This window comes from Oncorhynchus nerka, linkage group LG7, assembly GCF_034236695.1.
Source record: "Oncorhynchus nerka isolate Pitt River linkage group LG7, Oner_Uvic_2.0, whole genome shotgun sequence".
Lineage (NCBI taxonomy): Eukaryota > Metazoa > Chordata > Actinopteri > Salmoniformes > Salmonidae > Oncorhynchus > Oncorhynchus nerka.
Genome location: NC_088402.1, coordinates 11825427 through 11839537, shown reverse-complemented (window position 1 = coordinate 11839537; position 14111 = coordinate 11825427). Strand labels below are relative to the sequence as shown.

General features: G+C 46.6%; 1 protein-coding gene across 1 annotated transcript in view; it reads left to right on the top strand.

The window, feature by feature from the left end:
• Positions 1–993: 993 nt before the first annotated feature.
• The window catches only part of LOC115123051 (actin-binding protein WASF2-like), a 37313-nt gene continuing 24195 nt past the window's right edge, over positions 994–14111 (top strand). Inside the window, 2 exon segments of the mRNA XM_065020186.1 lie at positions 994–1146; positions 1300–1434. Of these exon segments, the coding sequence (XP_064876258.1) occupies positions 1014–1146; positions 1300–1434 (268 nt within the window). The 5' untranslated portion in view covers positions 994–1013.

Here is a 14111-nt window from a genome sequence, read left to right as displayed (position 1 = left end):
GTTCTCAACTAGCCTACCTGGTTAAATAAAGGTGTTCTCAACTAGCCTACCTGGTTAAATAAAGGTGTTCTCAACTAGCCTACCTGGTTAAATAAAGGTGTTCTCAACTAGCCTACCTGGTTAAATAAAGGTGTTCTCAACTAGCCTACCTGGTTAAATAAAGGTGTTCTCAACTAGCCTACCTGGTTAAATAAAGGTGTTCTCAACTAGCCTACCTGGTTAAATAAAGGTGTTCTCAACTAGCCTACCTGGTTAAATAAAGGTGTTCTCAACTAGCCTACCTGGTTAAATAAAGGTGTTCTCAACTAGCCTACCTGGTTAAATAAAGGTGTTCTCAACTAGCCTACCTGGTTAAATAAAGGTGTTCTCAACTAGCCTACCTGGTTAAATAAAGGTGTTCTCAACTAGCCTACCTGGTTAAATAAAGGTGTTCTCAACTAGCCTACCTGGTTAAATAAAGGTGTTCTCAACTAGCCTACCTGGTTAAATAAAGGTGTTCTCAACTAGCCTACCCGGTTAAATAAAGGTGTTCTCAACTAGCCTACCCGGTTAAATAAAGGTGTTCTCAACTAGCCTACCCGGTTAAATAAAGGTGTTCTCAACTAGCCTACCCGGTTAAATAAAGGTGTTCTCAACTAGCCTACCCGGTTAAATAAAGGTGTTCTCAACTAGCCTACCGGTTAAATAAAGGTGTTCTCAACTAGCCTACCCGGTTAAATAAAGGTGTTCTCAACTAGCCTACCCGGTTAAATAAAGGTGTTCTCAACTAGCCTACCCGGTTAAATAAAGGTGTTCTCAACTAGCCTACCTGGTTAAATAAAGGTGTAATAAAAATGATTTAAAAAATCCCACTGTGCGATGTCTGATCTAGAAAACACATTTCTATCTGACCAGTCAAGTCTTCTCTATCTGACCAGTCAAGTCTTCTCTATCAGACCAGTCCGTCTGTCTTTCTCACATGCCCCCCTCGCTCCTCCTCCAGGGGAAGCCCACCGCCCCCCTCCCGTCACAAAATGCCGTTGGTGACGAGGAACATCGAGCCTCGCCATGTGTGCCGCCAGGTGCTCCCCAGCACCATCCGCAGTGAGCTGGAGTGTGTCACCAACATCAGCCTCGCCAACATCATACGCCAGCTAGGCAGCCTCAGTAAGTTTCTGTCTCTCTGTGTGTGTGATGTGAGTTTATACCTAGGGAAATGCTTAATGCAATGAAATGTATGTGTATTGTAGTATGATTGTGTGTGTCTTGTTATGTCATCATGTGTGTATGTAGGCTATAAATATCCATTTGTTTGTGTAGGTAAGTATGCAGAGGATGTGTTTGGAGAGCTGTTTGTGCACGCGGGGACGTTTGCTATCAGGGTGAACTCACTGGGTGAGAGAGTGGACCGTCTACAGGTCAAAGTCACCCAGCTCGACCCTAAAGAGGAGGAGGGTAAGAGACTGACATTATACACAGGGATGTAACGATCAGTCCCCGGTTCAAATGATTAAGATATGAGTGCATCGGTCTCCAGTTCAAATGATTAAGATATGAGTGCATCGGTCTCCGGTTCAAATGATTAAGATATGAGTGCATCGGTCTCCGGTTCAAATGATTAAGATATGAGTGCATCGGTCTCCAGTTCAAATGATTAAGATATGAGTGCATCGGTCTCCAGTTCAAATGATTAAGATATGAGTGCATCGGTCCCCAGTTCAAATGGGGGGGGGCAATTTCCCATATGACTAAACTTAGGTGCCCACACACTACAGACATATTGATGGGTTCTGATTTCTTATTTCTGAAATATACTTATTCATTTCACTGAGGGAGAGAGGGTAATGTATAATGTTTACATTATGTCAGGATATGTCACTCACTGATGGTGAGAAGGTAATGTATCATGTTTACATTATGTCAGGATATGTCACTCACTGAGGGAGAGAGGGTAATGTATAATGTTTACATTATGTCAGGATATGTCACTCACTGATGGTGAGAAGGTAATGTATCATGTTTACATTATGTCAGGATATGTCACTCACTGAGGGAGAGAGGGTAATGTATAATGTTTACAGTATGTCAGGATATGTCACTCACTGATGGTGAGAAGGTAATGTATCATATTTACATTATGTCAGGATATGTTATCGTTAGCCATCAGGGATCCTATGGGAGGAGAAGAGAAACAGTCTGGTGCCCACATACACTATAGATATATACACACACACCCAGCTCGGCGAGGCCCAGCTCATGAGCTCCATCAGCAGCAGATTTGGTTTATGATGGAAAATAAATGTGATTTTGCAACAAATGTTAGTGCGTCGAATACTTTCGCATTGAACCGAATCGCATCGATTCGTCCCTCTAATCAAACCGCATCGATTCGTCCCTCTAATCAAACCGCATCGATTCGTCCCTCTAATCAAACCGAATCGCATCGATTCGTTCCTCTAATCAAACCGTATCGATTCGTTCCTCTAATCAAATCGCATCGATTCGTCCCTCTAATCAAACCGCATCGATTCGTTCCTCTAATCAAACCGCATCGATTCGTTCCTCTAATCAAACCGCATCGATTCGTCCCTCTAATCAAACCGCATCGATTCGTCCCTCTAATCAAACCGCATCGATTTCGTCCCTCTAATCAAACCGCATCGATTTCGTCCCTCTAATCAAACCGCATCGATTCGTTCCTCTAATCAAACCGAATCGCATCGATTCGTCCCTCTAATCAAACCGAATCGCATCGATTCGTCCCTCTAATCAAACCGAATCGATTCGTCCCTCTAATCAAACCGCATCGATTCGTCCCTCTAATCAAACCGCATCGATTCGTCCCTCTAATCAAACCGCATCGATTCGTCCCTCTAATCAAACTGCATCGCATCGATTCGTCCCTCTAATCAAACCGCATCGATTTGTCCGTCCCTCTAATCAAATCGCATCGATTTGTCCGTCCCTCTAATCAAATCGCATCGATTCGTCCCTCTAATCAAACCGCATCGATTCGTCCCTCTAATCAAACCGCATCGATTCGTCCCTCTAATCAAACCGCATCGATTCGTCCCTCTAATCAAACCGCATCGATTCGTCCCTCTAATCAAACCGAATCGCATCGATTCGTCCCTCTAATCAAACCGAATCGCATCGATTCGTCCCTCTAATCAAACCGAATCGCATCGATTCGTCCCTCTAATCAAACCGAATCGCATCGATTCGTCCCTCTAATCAAACCGATCGCATCGATTCGTCCCTCTAATCAAACCGAATCGCATCGATTCGTCCCTCTAATCAAACCGAATCGCATCGATTCGTCCCTCTAATCAAACCGAATCGCATCGATTCGTCCCTCTAATCAAACCACATCGATTCGTCCCTCTAATCAAACCGCATCGATTCGTCCCTCTAATCAAACCGCATCGATTCGTGCCTCTAATCAAACCGCATCGATTCGTCCCTCTAATCAAACCGCATCGATTCGTCCCTCTAATCAAACCGAATCGCATCGATTCGTTCCTCTAATCAAACCGCATCGATTCGTCCCTCTAATCAAACCGCATCGATTCGTCCCTCTAATCAAATCGCATCGATTCGTCCCTCTAATCAAACCGCATCGATTCGTCCCTCTAATCAAATCGCATCGATTCGTCCCTCTAATCAAATCGCATCGATTCGTCCCTCTAATCAAACCGAATCGATTCGTCCCTCTAATCAAACCGCATCGATTCGTCCCTCTAATCAAACCGAATCGCATCGATTCGTCCCTCTAATCAAACCGCATCGATTCGTCCCTCTAATCAAACCGCATCGATTCGTCCCTCTAATCAAACCGCATCGATTCGTCCCTCTAATCAAACCGCATCGATTCGTTCCTCTAATCAAACCGCATCGATTCGTCCCTCTAATCAAACCGCATCGATTCGTCCCTCTAATCAAACCGCATCGATTCGTCCCTCTAATCAAACCGCATCGATTCGTCCCTCTAATCAAACCGCATCGATTCGTCCCTCTAATCAAACCGCATCGATTCGTCCCTCTAATCAAACCGCATCGATTCGTCCCTCTAATCAAACCGCATCGATTCGTCCCTCTAATCAAACCGCATCGATTCGTGCCTCTAATCAAACCGCATCGATTCGTCCCTCTAATCAAACCGCATCGATTCGTCCCTCTAATCAAACCGCATCGATTCGTCCCTCTAATCAAACCGCATCGATTCGTCCCTCTAATCAAACCGCATCGATTCGTCCCTCTAATCAAACCGCATCGATTCGTCCCTCTAATCAAACCGAATCGCATCGATTCGTCCCTCTAATCAAACCGAATCGCATCGATTCGTCCCTCTAATCAAACCGAATCTCATCGATTCGTCCCTCTAATCAAACCGAATCGATTCGTCCCTCTAATCAAACCGCATCGATTCGTCCCTCTAATCAAACCGCATCGATTCGTCCCTCTAATCAAACTGCATCGCATCGATTCGTCCCTCTAATCAAACCGCATCGATTTGTCCGTCCCTCTAATCAAATCGCATCGATTCGTCCCTCTAATCAAATCGCATCGATTCGTCCCTCTAATCAAACCGCATCGATTCGTCCCTCTAATCAAACCGCATCGATTCGTCCCTCTAATCAAACCGCATCGATTCGTCCCTCTAATCAAACCGCATCGATTCGTCCCTCTAATCAAACCGAATCGCATCGATTCGTCCCTCTAATCAAACCGAATCGCATCGATTCGTCCCTCTAATCAAACCGACCGCATCGATTCGTCCCTCTAATCAAACCGCATCGATTCGTCCCTCTAATCAAACCGAATCGCATCGATTCGTCCCTCTAATCAAACCGAATCGCATCGATTCGTCCCTCTAATCAAACCGAATCGCATCGATTCGTCCCTCTAATCAAACCGAATCGCATCGATTCGTCCCTCTAATCAAACCGAATCGCATCGATTCGTCCCTCTAATCAAACCGCATCGATTCGTCCCTCTAATCAAACCGCATCGATTCGTCCCTCTAATCAAACCGCATCGATTCGTCCCTCTAATCAAACCGCATCGATTCGTCCCTCTAATCAAACCGCATCGATTCGTCCCTCTAATCAAACCGAATCGCATCGATTCGTCCCTCTAATCAAACCGCATCGATTCGTCCCTCTAATCAAACCGCATCGATTCGTCCCTCTAATCAAATCGCATCGATTCGTCCCTCTAATCAAACCGCATCGATTCGTCCCTCTAATCAAATCGCATCGATTCGTCCCTCTAATCAAACCGCATCGATTCGTCCCTCTAATCAAACCGAATCGATTCGTCCCTCTAATCAAACCGCATCGATTCGTCCCTCTAATCAAACCGCATCGATTCGTCCCTCTAATCAAACCGCATCGATTCGTCCCTCTAATCAAACCGCCGCATCGATTCGTCCCTCTAATCAAACCGCATCGATTCGTCCCTCTAATCAAACCGCATCGATTCGTCCCTCTAATCAAACCGCATCGATTCGTGCCTCTAATCAAACCGCATCGATTCGTCCCTCTAATCAAACCGCATCGATTCGTCCCTCTAATCAAACCGCATCGATTCGTCCCTCTAATCAAACCGCATCGATTCGTCCCTCTAATCAAACCGCATCGATTCGTTCCTCTAATCAAACCGCATCGATTCGTCCCTCTAATCAAACCGAATCGCATCGATTCGTCCCTCTAATCAAACCGAACCGCATCGATTCGTTCCTCTAATCAAACCGAACCGCATCGATTCGTTCCTCTAATCAAACCGAATCGCATCGATTTCGTCCCTCTAATCAAACCGCATCGATTCGTTCCTCTAATCAAACCGAATCGCATCGATTCGTCCCTCTAATCAAACCGCATCGATTCGTCCCTCTAATCAAACCGCATCGATTCGTCCCTCTAATCAAACCGAATCGCATCGATTCGTCCCTCTAATCAAACCGAATCGCATCGATTCGTCCCTCTAATCAAACCGCATCGATTCGTCCCTCTAATCAAACCGCATCGATTCGTCCCTCTAATCAAACCGCATCGATTCGTCCCTCTAATCAAACCGCATCGATTCGTCCCTCTAATCAAACCGCATCGATTCGTTCCTCTAATCAAACCGCATCGCATCGATTCGTCCCTCTAATCAAACCGCATCGCATCGATTCGTCCCTCTAATCAAACCGCATCGATTCGTCCCTCTAATCAAACCGCATCGATTCGTCCCTCTAATCAAACCGCATCGATTCGTCCCTCTAATCAAACCGAATCGCATCGATTCGTCCCTCTAATCAAACCGCATCGATTCGTCCCTCTAATCAAACCGCATCGATTCGTCCCTCTAATCAAACCGCATCGATTCGTCCCTCTAATCAAACCGCATCGATTCGTCCCTCTAATCAAACCGCATCGATTCGTCCCTCTAATCAAACCGCATCGATTCGTCCCTCTAATCAAACCGCATCGATTCGTCCCTCTAATCAAACCGCATCGATTCGTCCCTCTAATCAAACCGCATCGATTCGTCCCTCTAATCAAACCGCATCGATTCGTCCCTCTAATCAAACCGCATCGATTCGTCCCTCTAATCAAACCGCATCGCATCGATTCGTCCCTCTAATCAAACCGCATCGATTCGTGCCTCTAATCAAACCGCATCGATTCGTGCCTCTAATCAAACCGCATCGATTCGTCCCTCTAATCAAACCGCATCGATTCGTCCCTCTAATCAAACCGCATCGCATCGATTCGTCCCTCTAATCAAACCGAATCGCATCGATTCGTCCCTCTAATCAAACCGCATCGATTCGTCCCTCTAATCAAACCGCATCGATTCGTCCCTCTAATCAAACCGCATCGATTCGTCCCTCTAATCAAACCGGTATCGATTCGTCCCTCTAATCAAACCGGTATCGATTCGTCCCTCTAATCAAACCGGTATCGATTCGTCCCTCTAATCAAACCGGTATCGATTCGTCCCTCTAATCAAACCGCATCGCATCGATTCGTCCCTCTAATCAAACCGCATCGCATCGATTCGTCCCTCTAATCAAACCGCATCGCATCGATTCGTCCCTCTAATCAAACCGCATCGATTCGTCCCTCTAATCAAACCGGTATCGATTCGTCCCTCTAATCAAACCGGTATCGATTCGTCCCTCTAATCAAACCGCATCGATTCGTCCCTCTAATCAAACCGCATCGCATCGATTCGTCCCTCTAATCAAACCGCATCGATTCGTCCCTCTAATCAAACCGCATCGATTCGTCCCTCTAATCAAACCGCATCGATTCGTCCCTCTAATCAAACCGCATCGATTCGTCCCTCTAATCAAACCGCATCGATTCGTCCCTCTAATCAAACCGCATCGATTCGTCCCTCTAATCAAACCGCAGCGATTCGTCCCTCTAATCAAACCGCATCGATTCGTCCCTCTAATCAAACCGCATCGATTCGTCCCTCTAATCAAACCGCATCGATTCGTTCCTCTAATCAAACCGCATCGATTCGTCCCTCTAATCAAACCGAATCGCATCGATTCGTCCCTCTAATCAAACCGAACCGCATCGATTCGTTCCTCTAATCAAACCGAACCGCATCGATTCGTTCCTCTAATCAAACCGAATCGCATCGATTTCGTCCCTCTAATCAAACCGCATCGATTCGTTCCTCTAATCAAACCGAATCGCATCGATTCGTCCCTCTAATCAAACCGCATCGATTCGTCCCTCTAATCAAACCGCATCGATTCGTCCCTCTAATCAAACCGACCGCATCGATTCGTCCCTCTAATCAAACCGACTCGCATCGATTCGTCCCTCTAATCAAACCGCATCGATTCGTCCCTCTAATCAAACCGCATCGATTCGTCCCTCTAATCAAACCGCATCGATTCGTGCCTCTAATCAAACCGCATCGATTCGTCCCTCTAATCAAACCGCATCGATTCGTTCCTCTAATCAAACCGCATCGCATCGATTCGTCCCTCTATTCAAACCGCATCGCATCGATTCGTCCCTCTAATCAAACCGCATCGCATCGATTCGTCCCTCTAATCAAACCGCATCGATTCGTCCCTCTAATCAAACCGCATCGATTCGTCCCTCTAATCAAACCGAATCGCATCGATTCGTCCCTCTAATCAAACCGAATCGCATCGATTCGTCCCTCTAATCAAACCGCATCGATTCGTCCCTCTAATCAAACCGCATCGATTCGTCCCTCTAATCAAACCGCATCGATTCGTCCCTCTAATCAAACCGCATCGATTCGTCCCTCTAATCAAACCGCATCGATTCGTCCCTCTAATCAAACCGAATCGCATCGATTCGTCCCTCTAATCAAACCGAACCGCATCGATTCGTTCCTCTAATCAAACCGAACCGCATCGATTTGTTCCTCTAATCAAACCGAATCGCATCGATTTCGTCCCTCTAATCAAACCGCATCGATTCGTTCCTCTAATCAAACCGAATCGCATCGATTCGTCCCTCTAATCAAACCGCATCGATTCGTCCCTCTAATCAAACCGCATCGATTCGTCCCTCTAATCAAACCGAATCGCATCGATTCGTCCCTCTAATCAAACCGAATCGCATCGATTTCGTCCCTCTAATCAAACCGCATCGATTCGTTCCTCTAATCAAACCGAATCGCATCGATTCGTCCCTCTAATCAAACCGCATCGATTCGTCCCTCTAATCAAACCGCATCGATTCGTGCCTCTATTCAAACCGCATCGCATCGATTCGTCCCTCTATTCAAACCGCATCGCATCGATTCGTCCCTCTAATCAAACCGCATCGCATCGATTCGTCCCTCTAATCAAACCGCATCGATTCGTCCCTCTAATCAAACCGCATCGATTCGTCCCTCTAATCAAACCGCATCGATTCGTCCCTCTAATCAAACCAGTATCGATTCGTCCCTCTAATCAAACCGCTATCGATTCGTCCCTCTAATCAAACCGCATCGATTCGTCCCTCTAATCAAACCGCATCGATTCGTCCCTCTAATCAAACCGCTATCGATTCGTCCCTCTAATCAAACCGCATCGCATAGATTCGTCCCTCTAATCAAATCGCATCGATTCGTCCCTCTAATCAAACTGCATCGATTCGTCCCTCTAATCAAACCGCATCGATTCGTCCCTCTAATCAAACCGCATCGATTCGTCCCTCTAATCAAACCGCATCGATTCGTCCCTCTAATCAAACCGCATCGATTCGTCCCTCTAATCAAACCGATATCGATTCGTCCCTCTAATCAAACCGCATCGATTCGTCCCTCTAATCAAACCGCATCGATTCGTCCCTCTAATCAAACCGCATCGATTCGTCCCTCTAATCAAACCGCATCGATTCGTCCCTCTAATCAAACCGCATCGATTCGTCCCTCTAATCAAACCGCATCGATTCGTCCCTCTAATCAAACCGAATCGCATCGATTCGTCCCTCTAATCAAACCGAATCGCATCGATTCGTCCCTCTAATCAAACCGACATCGATTCGTCCCTCTAATCAAACCGCATCGATTCGTCCCTCTAATCAAACCGCATCGATTCGTCCGTCTAATCAAACCGCATCGATTCGTCCCTCTAATCAAACCGAATCGATTCGTCCCTCTAATCAAACCGCATCGCATCGATTCGTCCCTCTAATCAAACCGCATCGCATCGATTCGTCCCTCTAATCAAATCGCATCGATTCGTCCCTCTAATCAAATCGCATCGATTCGTCCCTCTAATCAAACCGCATCGATTCGTCCCTCTAATCAAACCGCATCGATTCGTCCCTCTAATCAAACCGCATCGATTCGTCCCTCTAATCAAACCGCATCGATTCGTCCCTCTAATCAAACCGCATCGATTCGTCCCTCTAATCAAACCGCATCGATTCGTCCCTCTAATCAAATCGCATAGATTCGTCCCTCTAATCAAATCGCATCGATTCGTCCCTCTAATCAAACCGCATCGATTCGTCCCTCTAATCAAACCGCATCGATTCGTCCCTCTAATCAAACCGCATCGATTCGTCCCTCTAATCAAACCGCATCGATTCGTCCCTCTAATCAAACCGCATCGATTCGTCCCTCTAATCAAACCGCGATTATCCCTCTTCGTCCCTCTAATCAAACCGCATCGATTCGTCCCTCTAATCAAACCGCATCGATTCGTCCCTCTAATCAAACCGCATCGATTCGTTCCTCTAATCAAACCGCATCGATTTCGTCCCTCTAATCAAACCGCATCGATTCGTTCCTCTAATCAAACCGAATCGCATCGATTCGTCCCTCTAATCAAACCGCATCGATTCGTCCCTCTAATCAAACCGCATCGATTCGTCCCTCTAATCAAACCGAATCGCATCGATTCGTCCCTCTAATCAAACCGAATCGCATCGATTCGTCCCTCTAATCAAACCGAATCGCATCGATTCGTCCCTCTAATCAAACCGCATCGATTCGTCCCTCTAATCAAACCGCATCGATTCGTCCCTCTAATCAAACCGCATCGCATCGATTCGTCCCTCTAATCAAACCGCATCGCATCGATTCGTCCCTCTAATCAAACCGCATCGCATCGATTCGTCCCTCTAATCAAACCGCATCGATTCGTCCCTCTAATCAAACCGCATCGATTCGTCCCTCTAATCAAACCGAATCGCATCGATTCGTCCCTCTAATCAAACCGAATCGCATCGATTCGTCCCTCTAATCAAACCGCATCGATTCGTCCCTCTAATCAAACCGCATCGATTCGTCCCTCTAATCAAACCGCATCGATTCGTCCCTCTAATCAAACCGCATCGATTCGTCCCTCTAATCAAACCAGTATCGATTCGTCCCTCTAATCAAACCAGTATCGATTCGTCCCTCTAATCAAACCGGTATCGATTCGTCCCTCTAATCAAACCGCTATCGATTCGTCCCTCTAATCAAACCGCATCGCATAGATTCGTCCCTCTAATCAAATCGCATCGATTCGTCCCTCTAATCAAACCGCATCGCATCGATTCGTCCCTCTAATCAAACCGCATCGATTCGTCCCTCTAATCAAACCGCATCGATTCGTCCCTCTAATCAAACCGCATCGATTCGTCCCTCTAATCAAACCGCATCGATTCGTCCCTCTAATCAAACCGCATCGATTCGTCCCTCTAATCAAACCGCATCGATTCGTCCCTCTAATCAAATCGCATCGATTCGTCCCTCTAATCAAACCGAATCGCATCGATTCGTCCCTCTAATCAAACCGAACGCATCGATTCGTCCCTCTAATCAAACCGAATCGCATCGATTCGTCCCTCTAATCAAACCGAATCGCATCGATTCGTCCCTCTAATCAAACCGAATCGCATCGATTCGTCCCTCTAATCAAACCGCATCGATTCGTCCCTCTAATCAAACCGCATCGATTCGTCCCTCTAATCAAACCGCATCGATTCGTCCCTCTAATCAAACCGCATCGATTCGTCCCTCTAATCAAACCGCATCGCATTTCGTCCCTCTAATCAAATCGCATCGATTCGTCCCTCTAATCAAATCGCATCGATTCGTCCCTCTAATCAAACCGCATCGATTCGTCCCTCTAATCAAACCGCATCGATTCGTCCCTCTAATCAAACCGCATCGATTCGTCCCTCTAATCAAACCGCATCGATTCGTCCCTCTAATCAAACCGCATCGATTCGTCCCTCTAATCAAACCGCATCGATTCGTCCCTCTAATCAAACCGCATCGATTCGTCCCTCTAATCAAACCGCATCGATTCGTCCCTCTAATCAAACCGCATCGATTCGTCCCTCTAATCAAACCGCATCGATTCGTCCCTCTAATCAAACCGCATCGATTCGTCCCTCTAATCAAACCGCATCGATTCGTCCCTCTAATCAAACCGCATCGATTCGTCCCTCTAATCAAACCGAATCGCATCGATTCGTCCCTCTAATCAAACCGCATCGATTCGTCCCTCTAATCAAACCGCATCGATTCGTCCCTCTAATCAAACCGCATCGATTCGTCCCTCTAATCAAACCGCATCGATTCGTCCCTCTAATCAAACCGCATCGATTCGTCCCTCTAATCAAACCGCATCGATTCGTCCCTCTAATCAAACCGCATCGATTCGTCCCTCTAATCAAACCGGTATCGATTCGTCCCTCTAATCAAACCGCATCGATTCGTCCCTCTAATCAAACCGCATCGCATAGATTCGTCCCTCTAATCAAATCGCATCGATTCGTCCCTCTAATCAAACCGCATCGATTCGTCCCTCTAATCAAACCGCATCGATTCGTCCCTCTAATCAAATCGCATCGATTCGTCCCTCTAATCAAACCGCATCGATTCGTCCCTCTAATCAAACCGAATGGCATCGATTCGTCCCTCTAATCAAACCGAATCGCATCGATTCGTCCCTCTAATCAAACCGAATCGCATCGATTCGTCCCTCTAATCAAACCGAATCGATTCGTCCCTCTAATCAAACCGAATCGATTCGTCCCTCTAATCAAACCGCATCGATTCGTCCCTCTAATCAAACCGATCGATTCGTCCCTCTAATCAAACCGCATCGATTCGTCCCTCTAATCAAACCGCATCGATTCGTCCCTCTAATCAAACCGCATCGATCGCATCGATTCGCATCGATTCGTCCCTCTAATCAAACCGCATCGATTCGTCCCTCTAATCAAACCGCATCGATTCGTCCCTCTAATCAAACCGCATCGATTCGTCCCTCTAATCAAACCGCATCGATTCGTCCTCTAATCAAACCGCATCGATTCGTCCCTCTAATCAAACCGCATCGATTCGTCCCTCTAATCAAACCGCATCGATTCGTCCCTCTAATCAAACCGCATCGATTCGTCCCTCTAATCAAACCGCATCGATTCGTCCCTCTAATCAAACCGAATCGCATCGATTCGTCCCTCTAATCAAACCGCATCGATTCGTCCCTCTAATCAAACCGCATCGATTCGTCCCTCTAATCAAACCGCATCGATTCGTCCCTCTAATCAAACCGCATCGATTCGTCCCTCTAATCAAACCGCATCGATTCGTCCCTCTAATCAAACCGAATCGCATCGATTCGTCCCTCTAATCAAACCGCATCGATTCGTCCCTCTAATCAAACCGCATCGATTCGTCCCTCTAATCAAACCGCATCGATTCGTCCCTCTAATCAAACCGCATCGATTCGTCCCTCTAATCAAACCGAATGATTCGTCCTCTAATCAAATCGCATCGATTCTTCCCTCTAATCAAACCGAAATCGCATCGATTCGTCCCTCTAATCAAACCGCATCGATTCGTCCCTCTAATCAAACCGCATCGATTCGTCCCTCTAATCAAACCGCATCGATTCGTCCCTCTAATCAAACCGCATCGATTCGTCCCTCTAATCAAACCGCATCGATTCGTCCCTCTAATCAAACCGCATCGATTCGTCCCTCTAATCAAACCGCATCGATTCGTCCCTCTAATCAAACCGCATCGATTCGTCCCTCTAATCAAACCGCATCGATTCGTCCCTCTAATCAAACCGCATCGATTCGTCCCTCTAATCAAACCGCATCGATTCGTCCCTCTAATCAAACCGCATCGATTCGTCCCTCTAATCAAACCGCATCGATTCGTCCCTCTAATCAAACCGCATCGATTCGTCCCTCTAATCAAACCGCGATCGATTCGTCCCTCTAATCAAACCGCATCGATTCGTCCCTCTAATCAAACCGCATCGATTCGTCCCTCTAATCAAACCGCATCGATTCGTCCCTCTAATCAAACCGCATCGATTCGTCCCTCTAATCAAACCGCATCGATTCGTCCCTCTAATCAAACCGCATCGATTCGTCCCTCTAATCAAACCGCATCGATTCGTCCCTCTAATCAAACCGCATCGATTCGTCCCTCTAATCAAACCGCATCGATTCGTCCCTCTAATCAAACCGCATCGATTCGTCCCTCTAATCAAACCGCATCGATTCGTCCCTCTAATCAAACCGCATCGATTCGTCCCTCTAATCAAACCGGTATCGATTCGTCCCTCTAATCAAACCGCATCGCATCGATTCGTCCCTCTAATCAAATCGCATCGATTCGTCCCTCTAATCAAACCG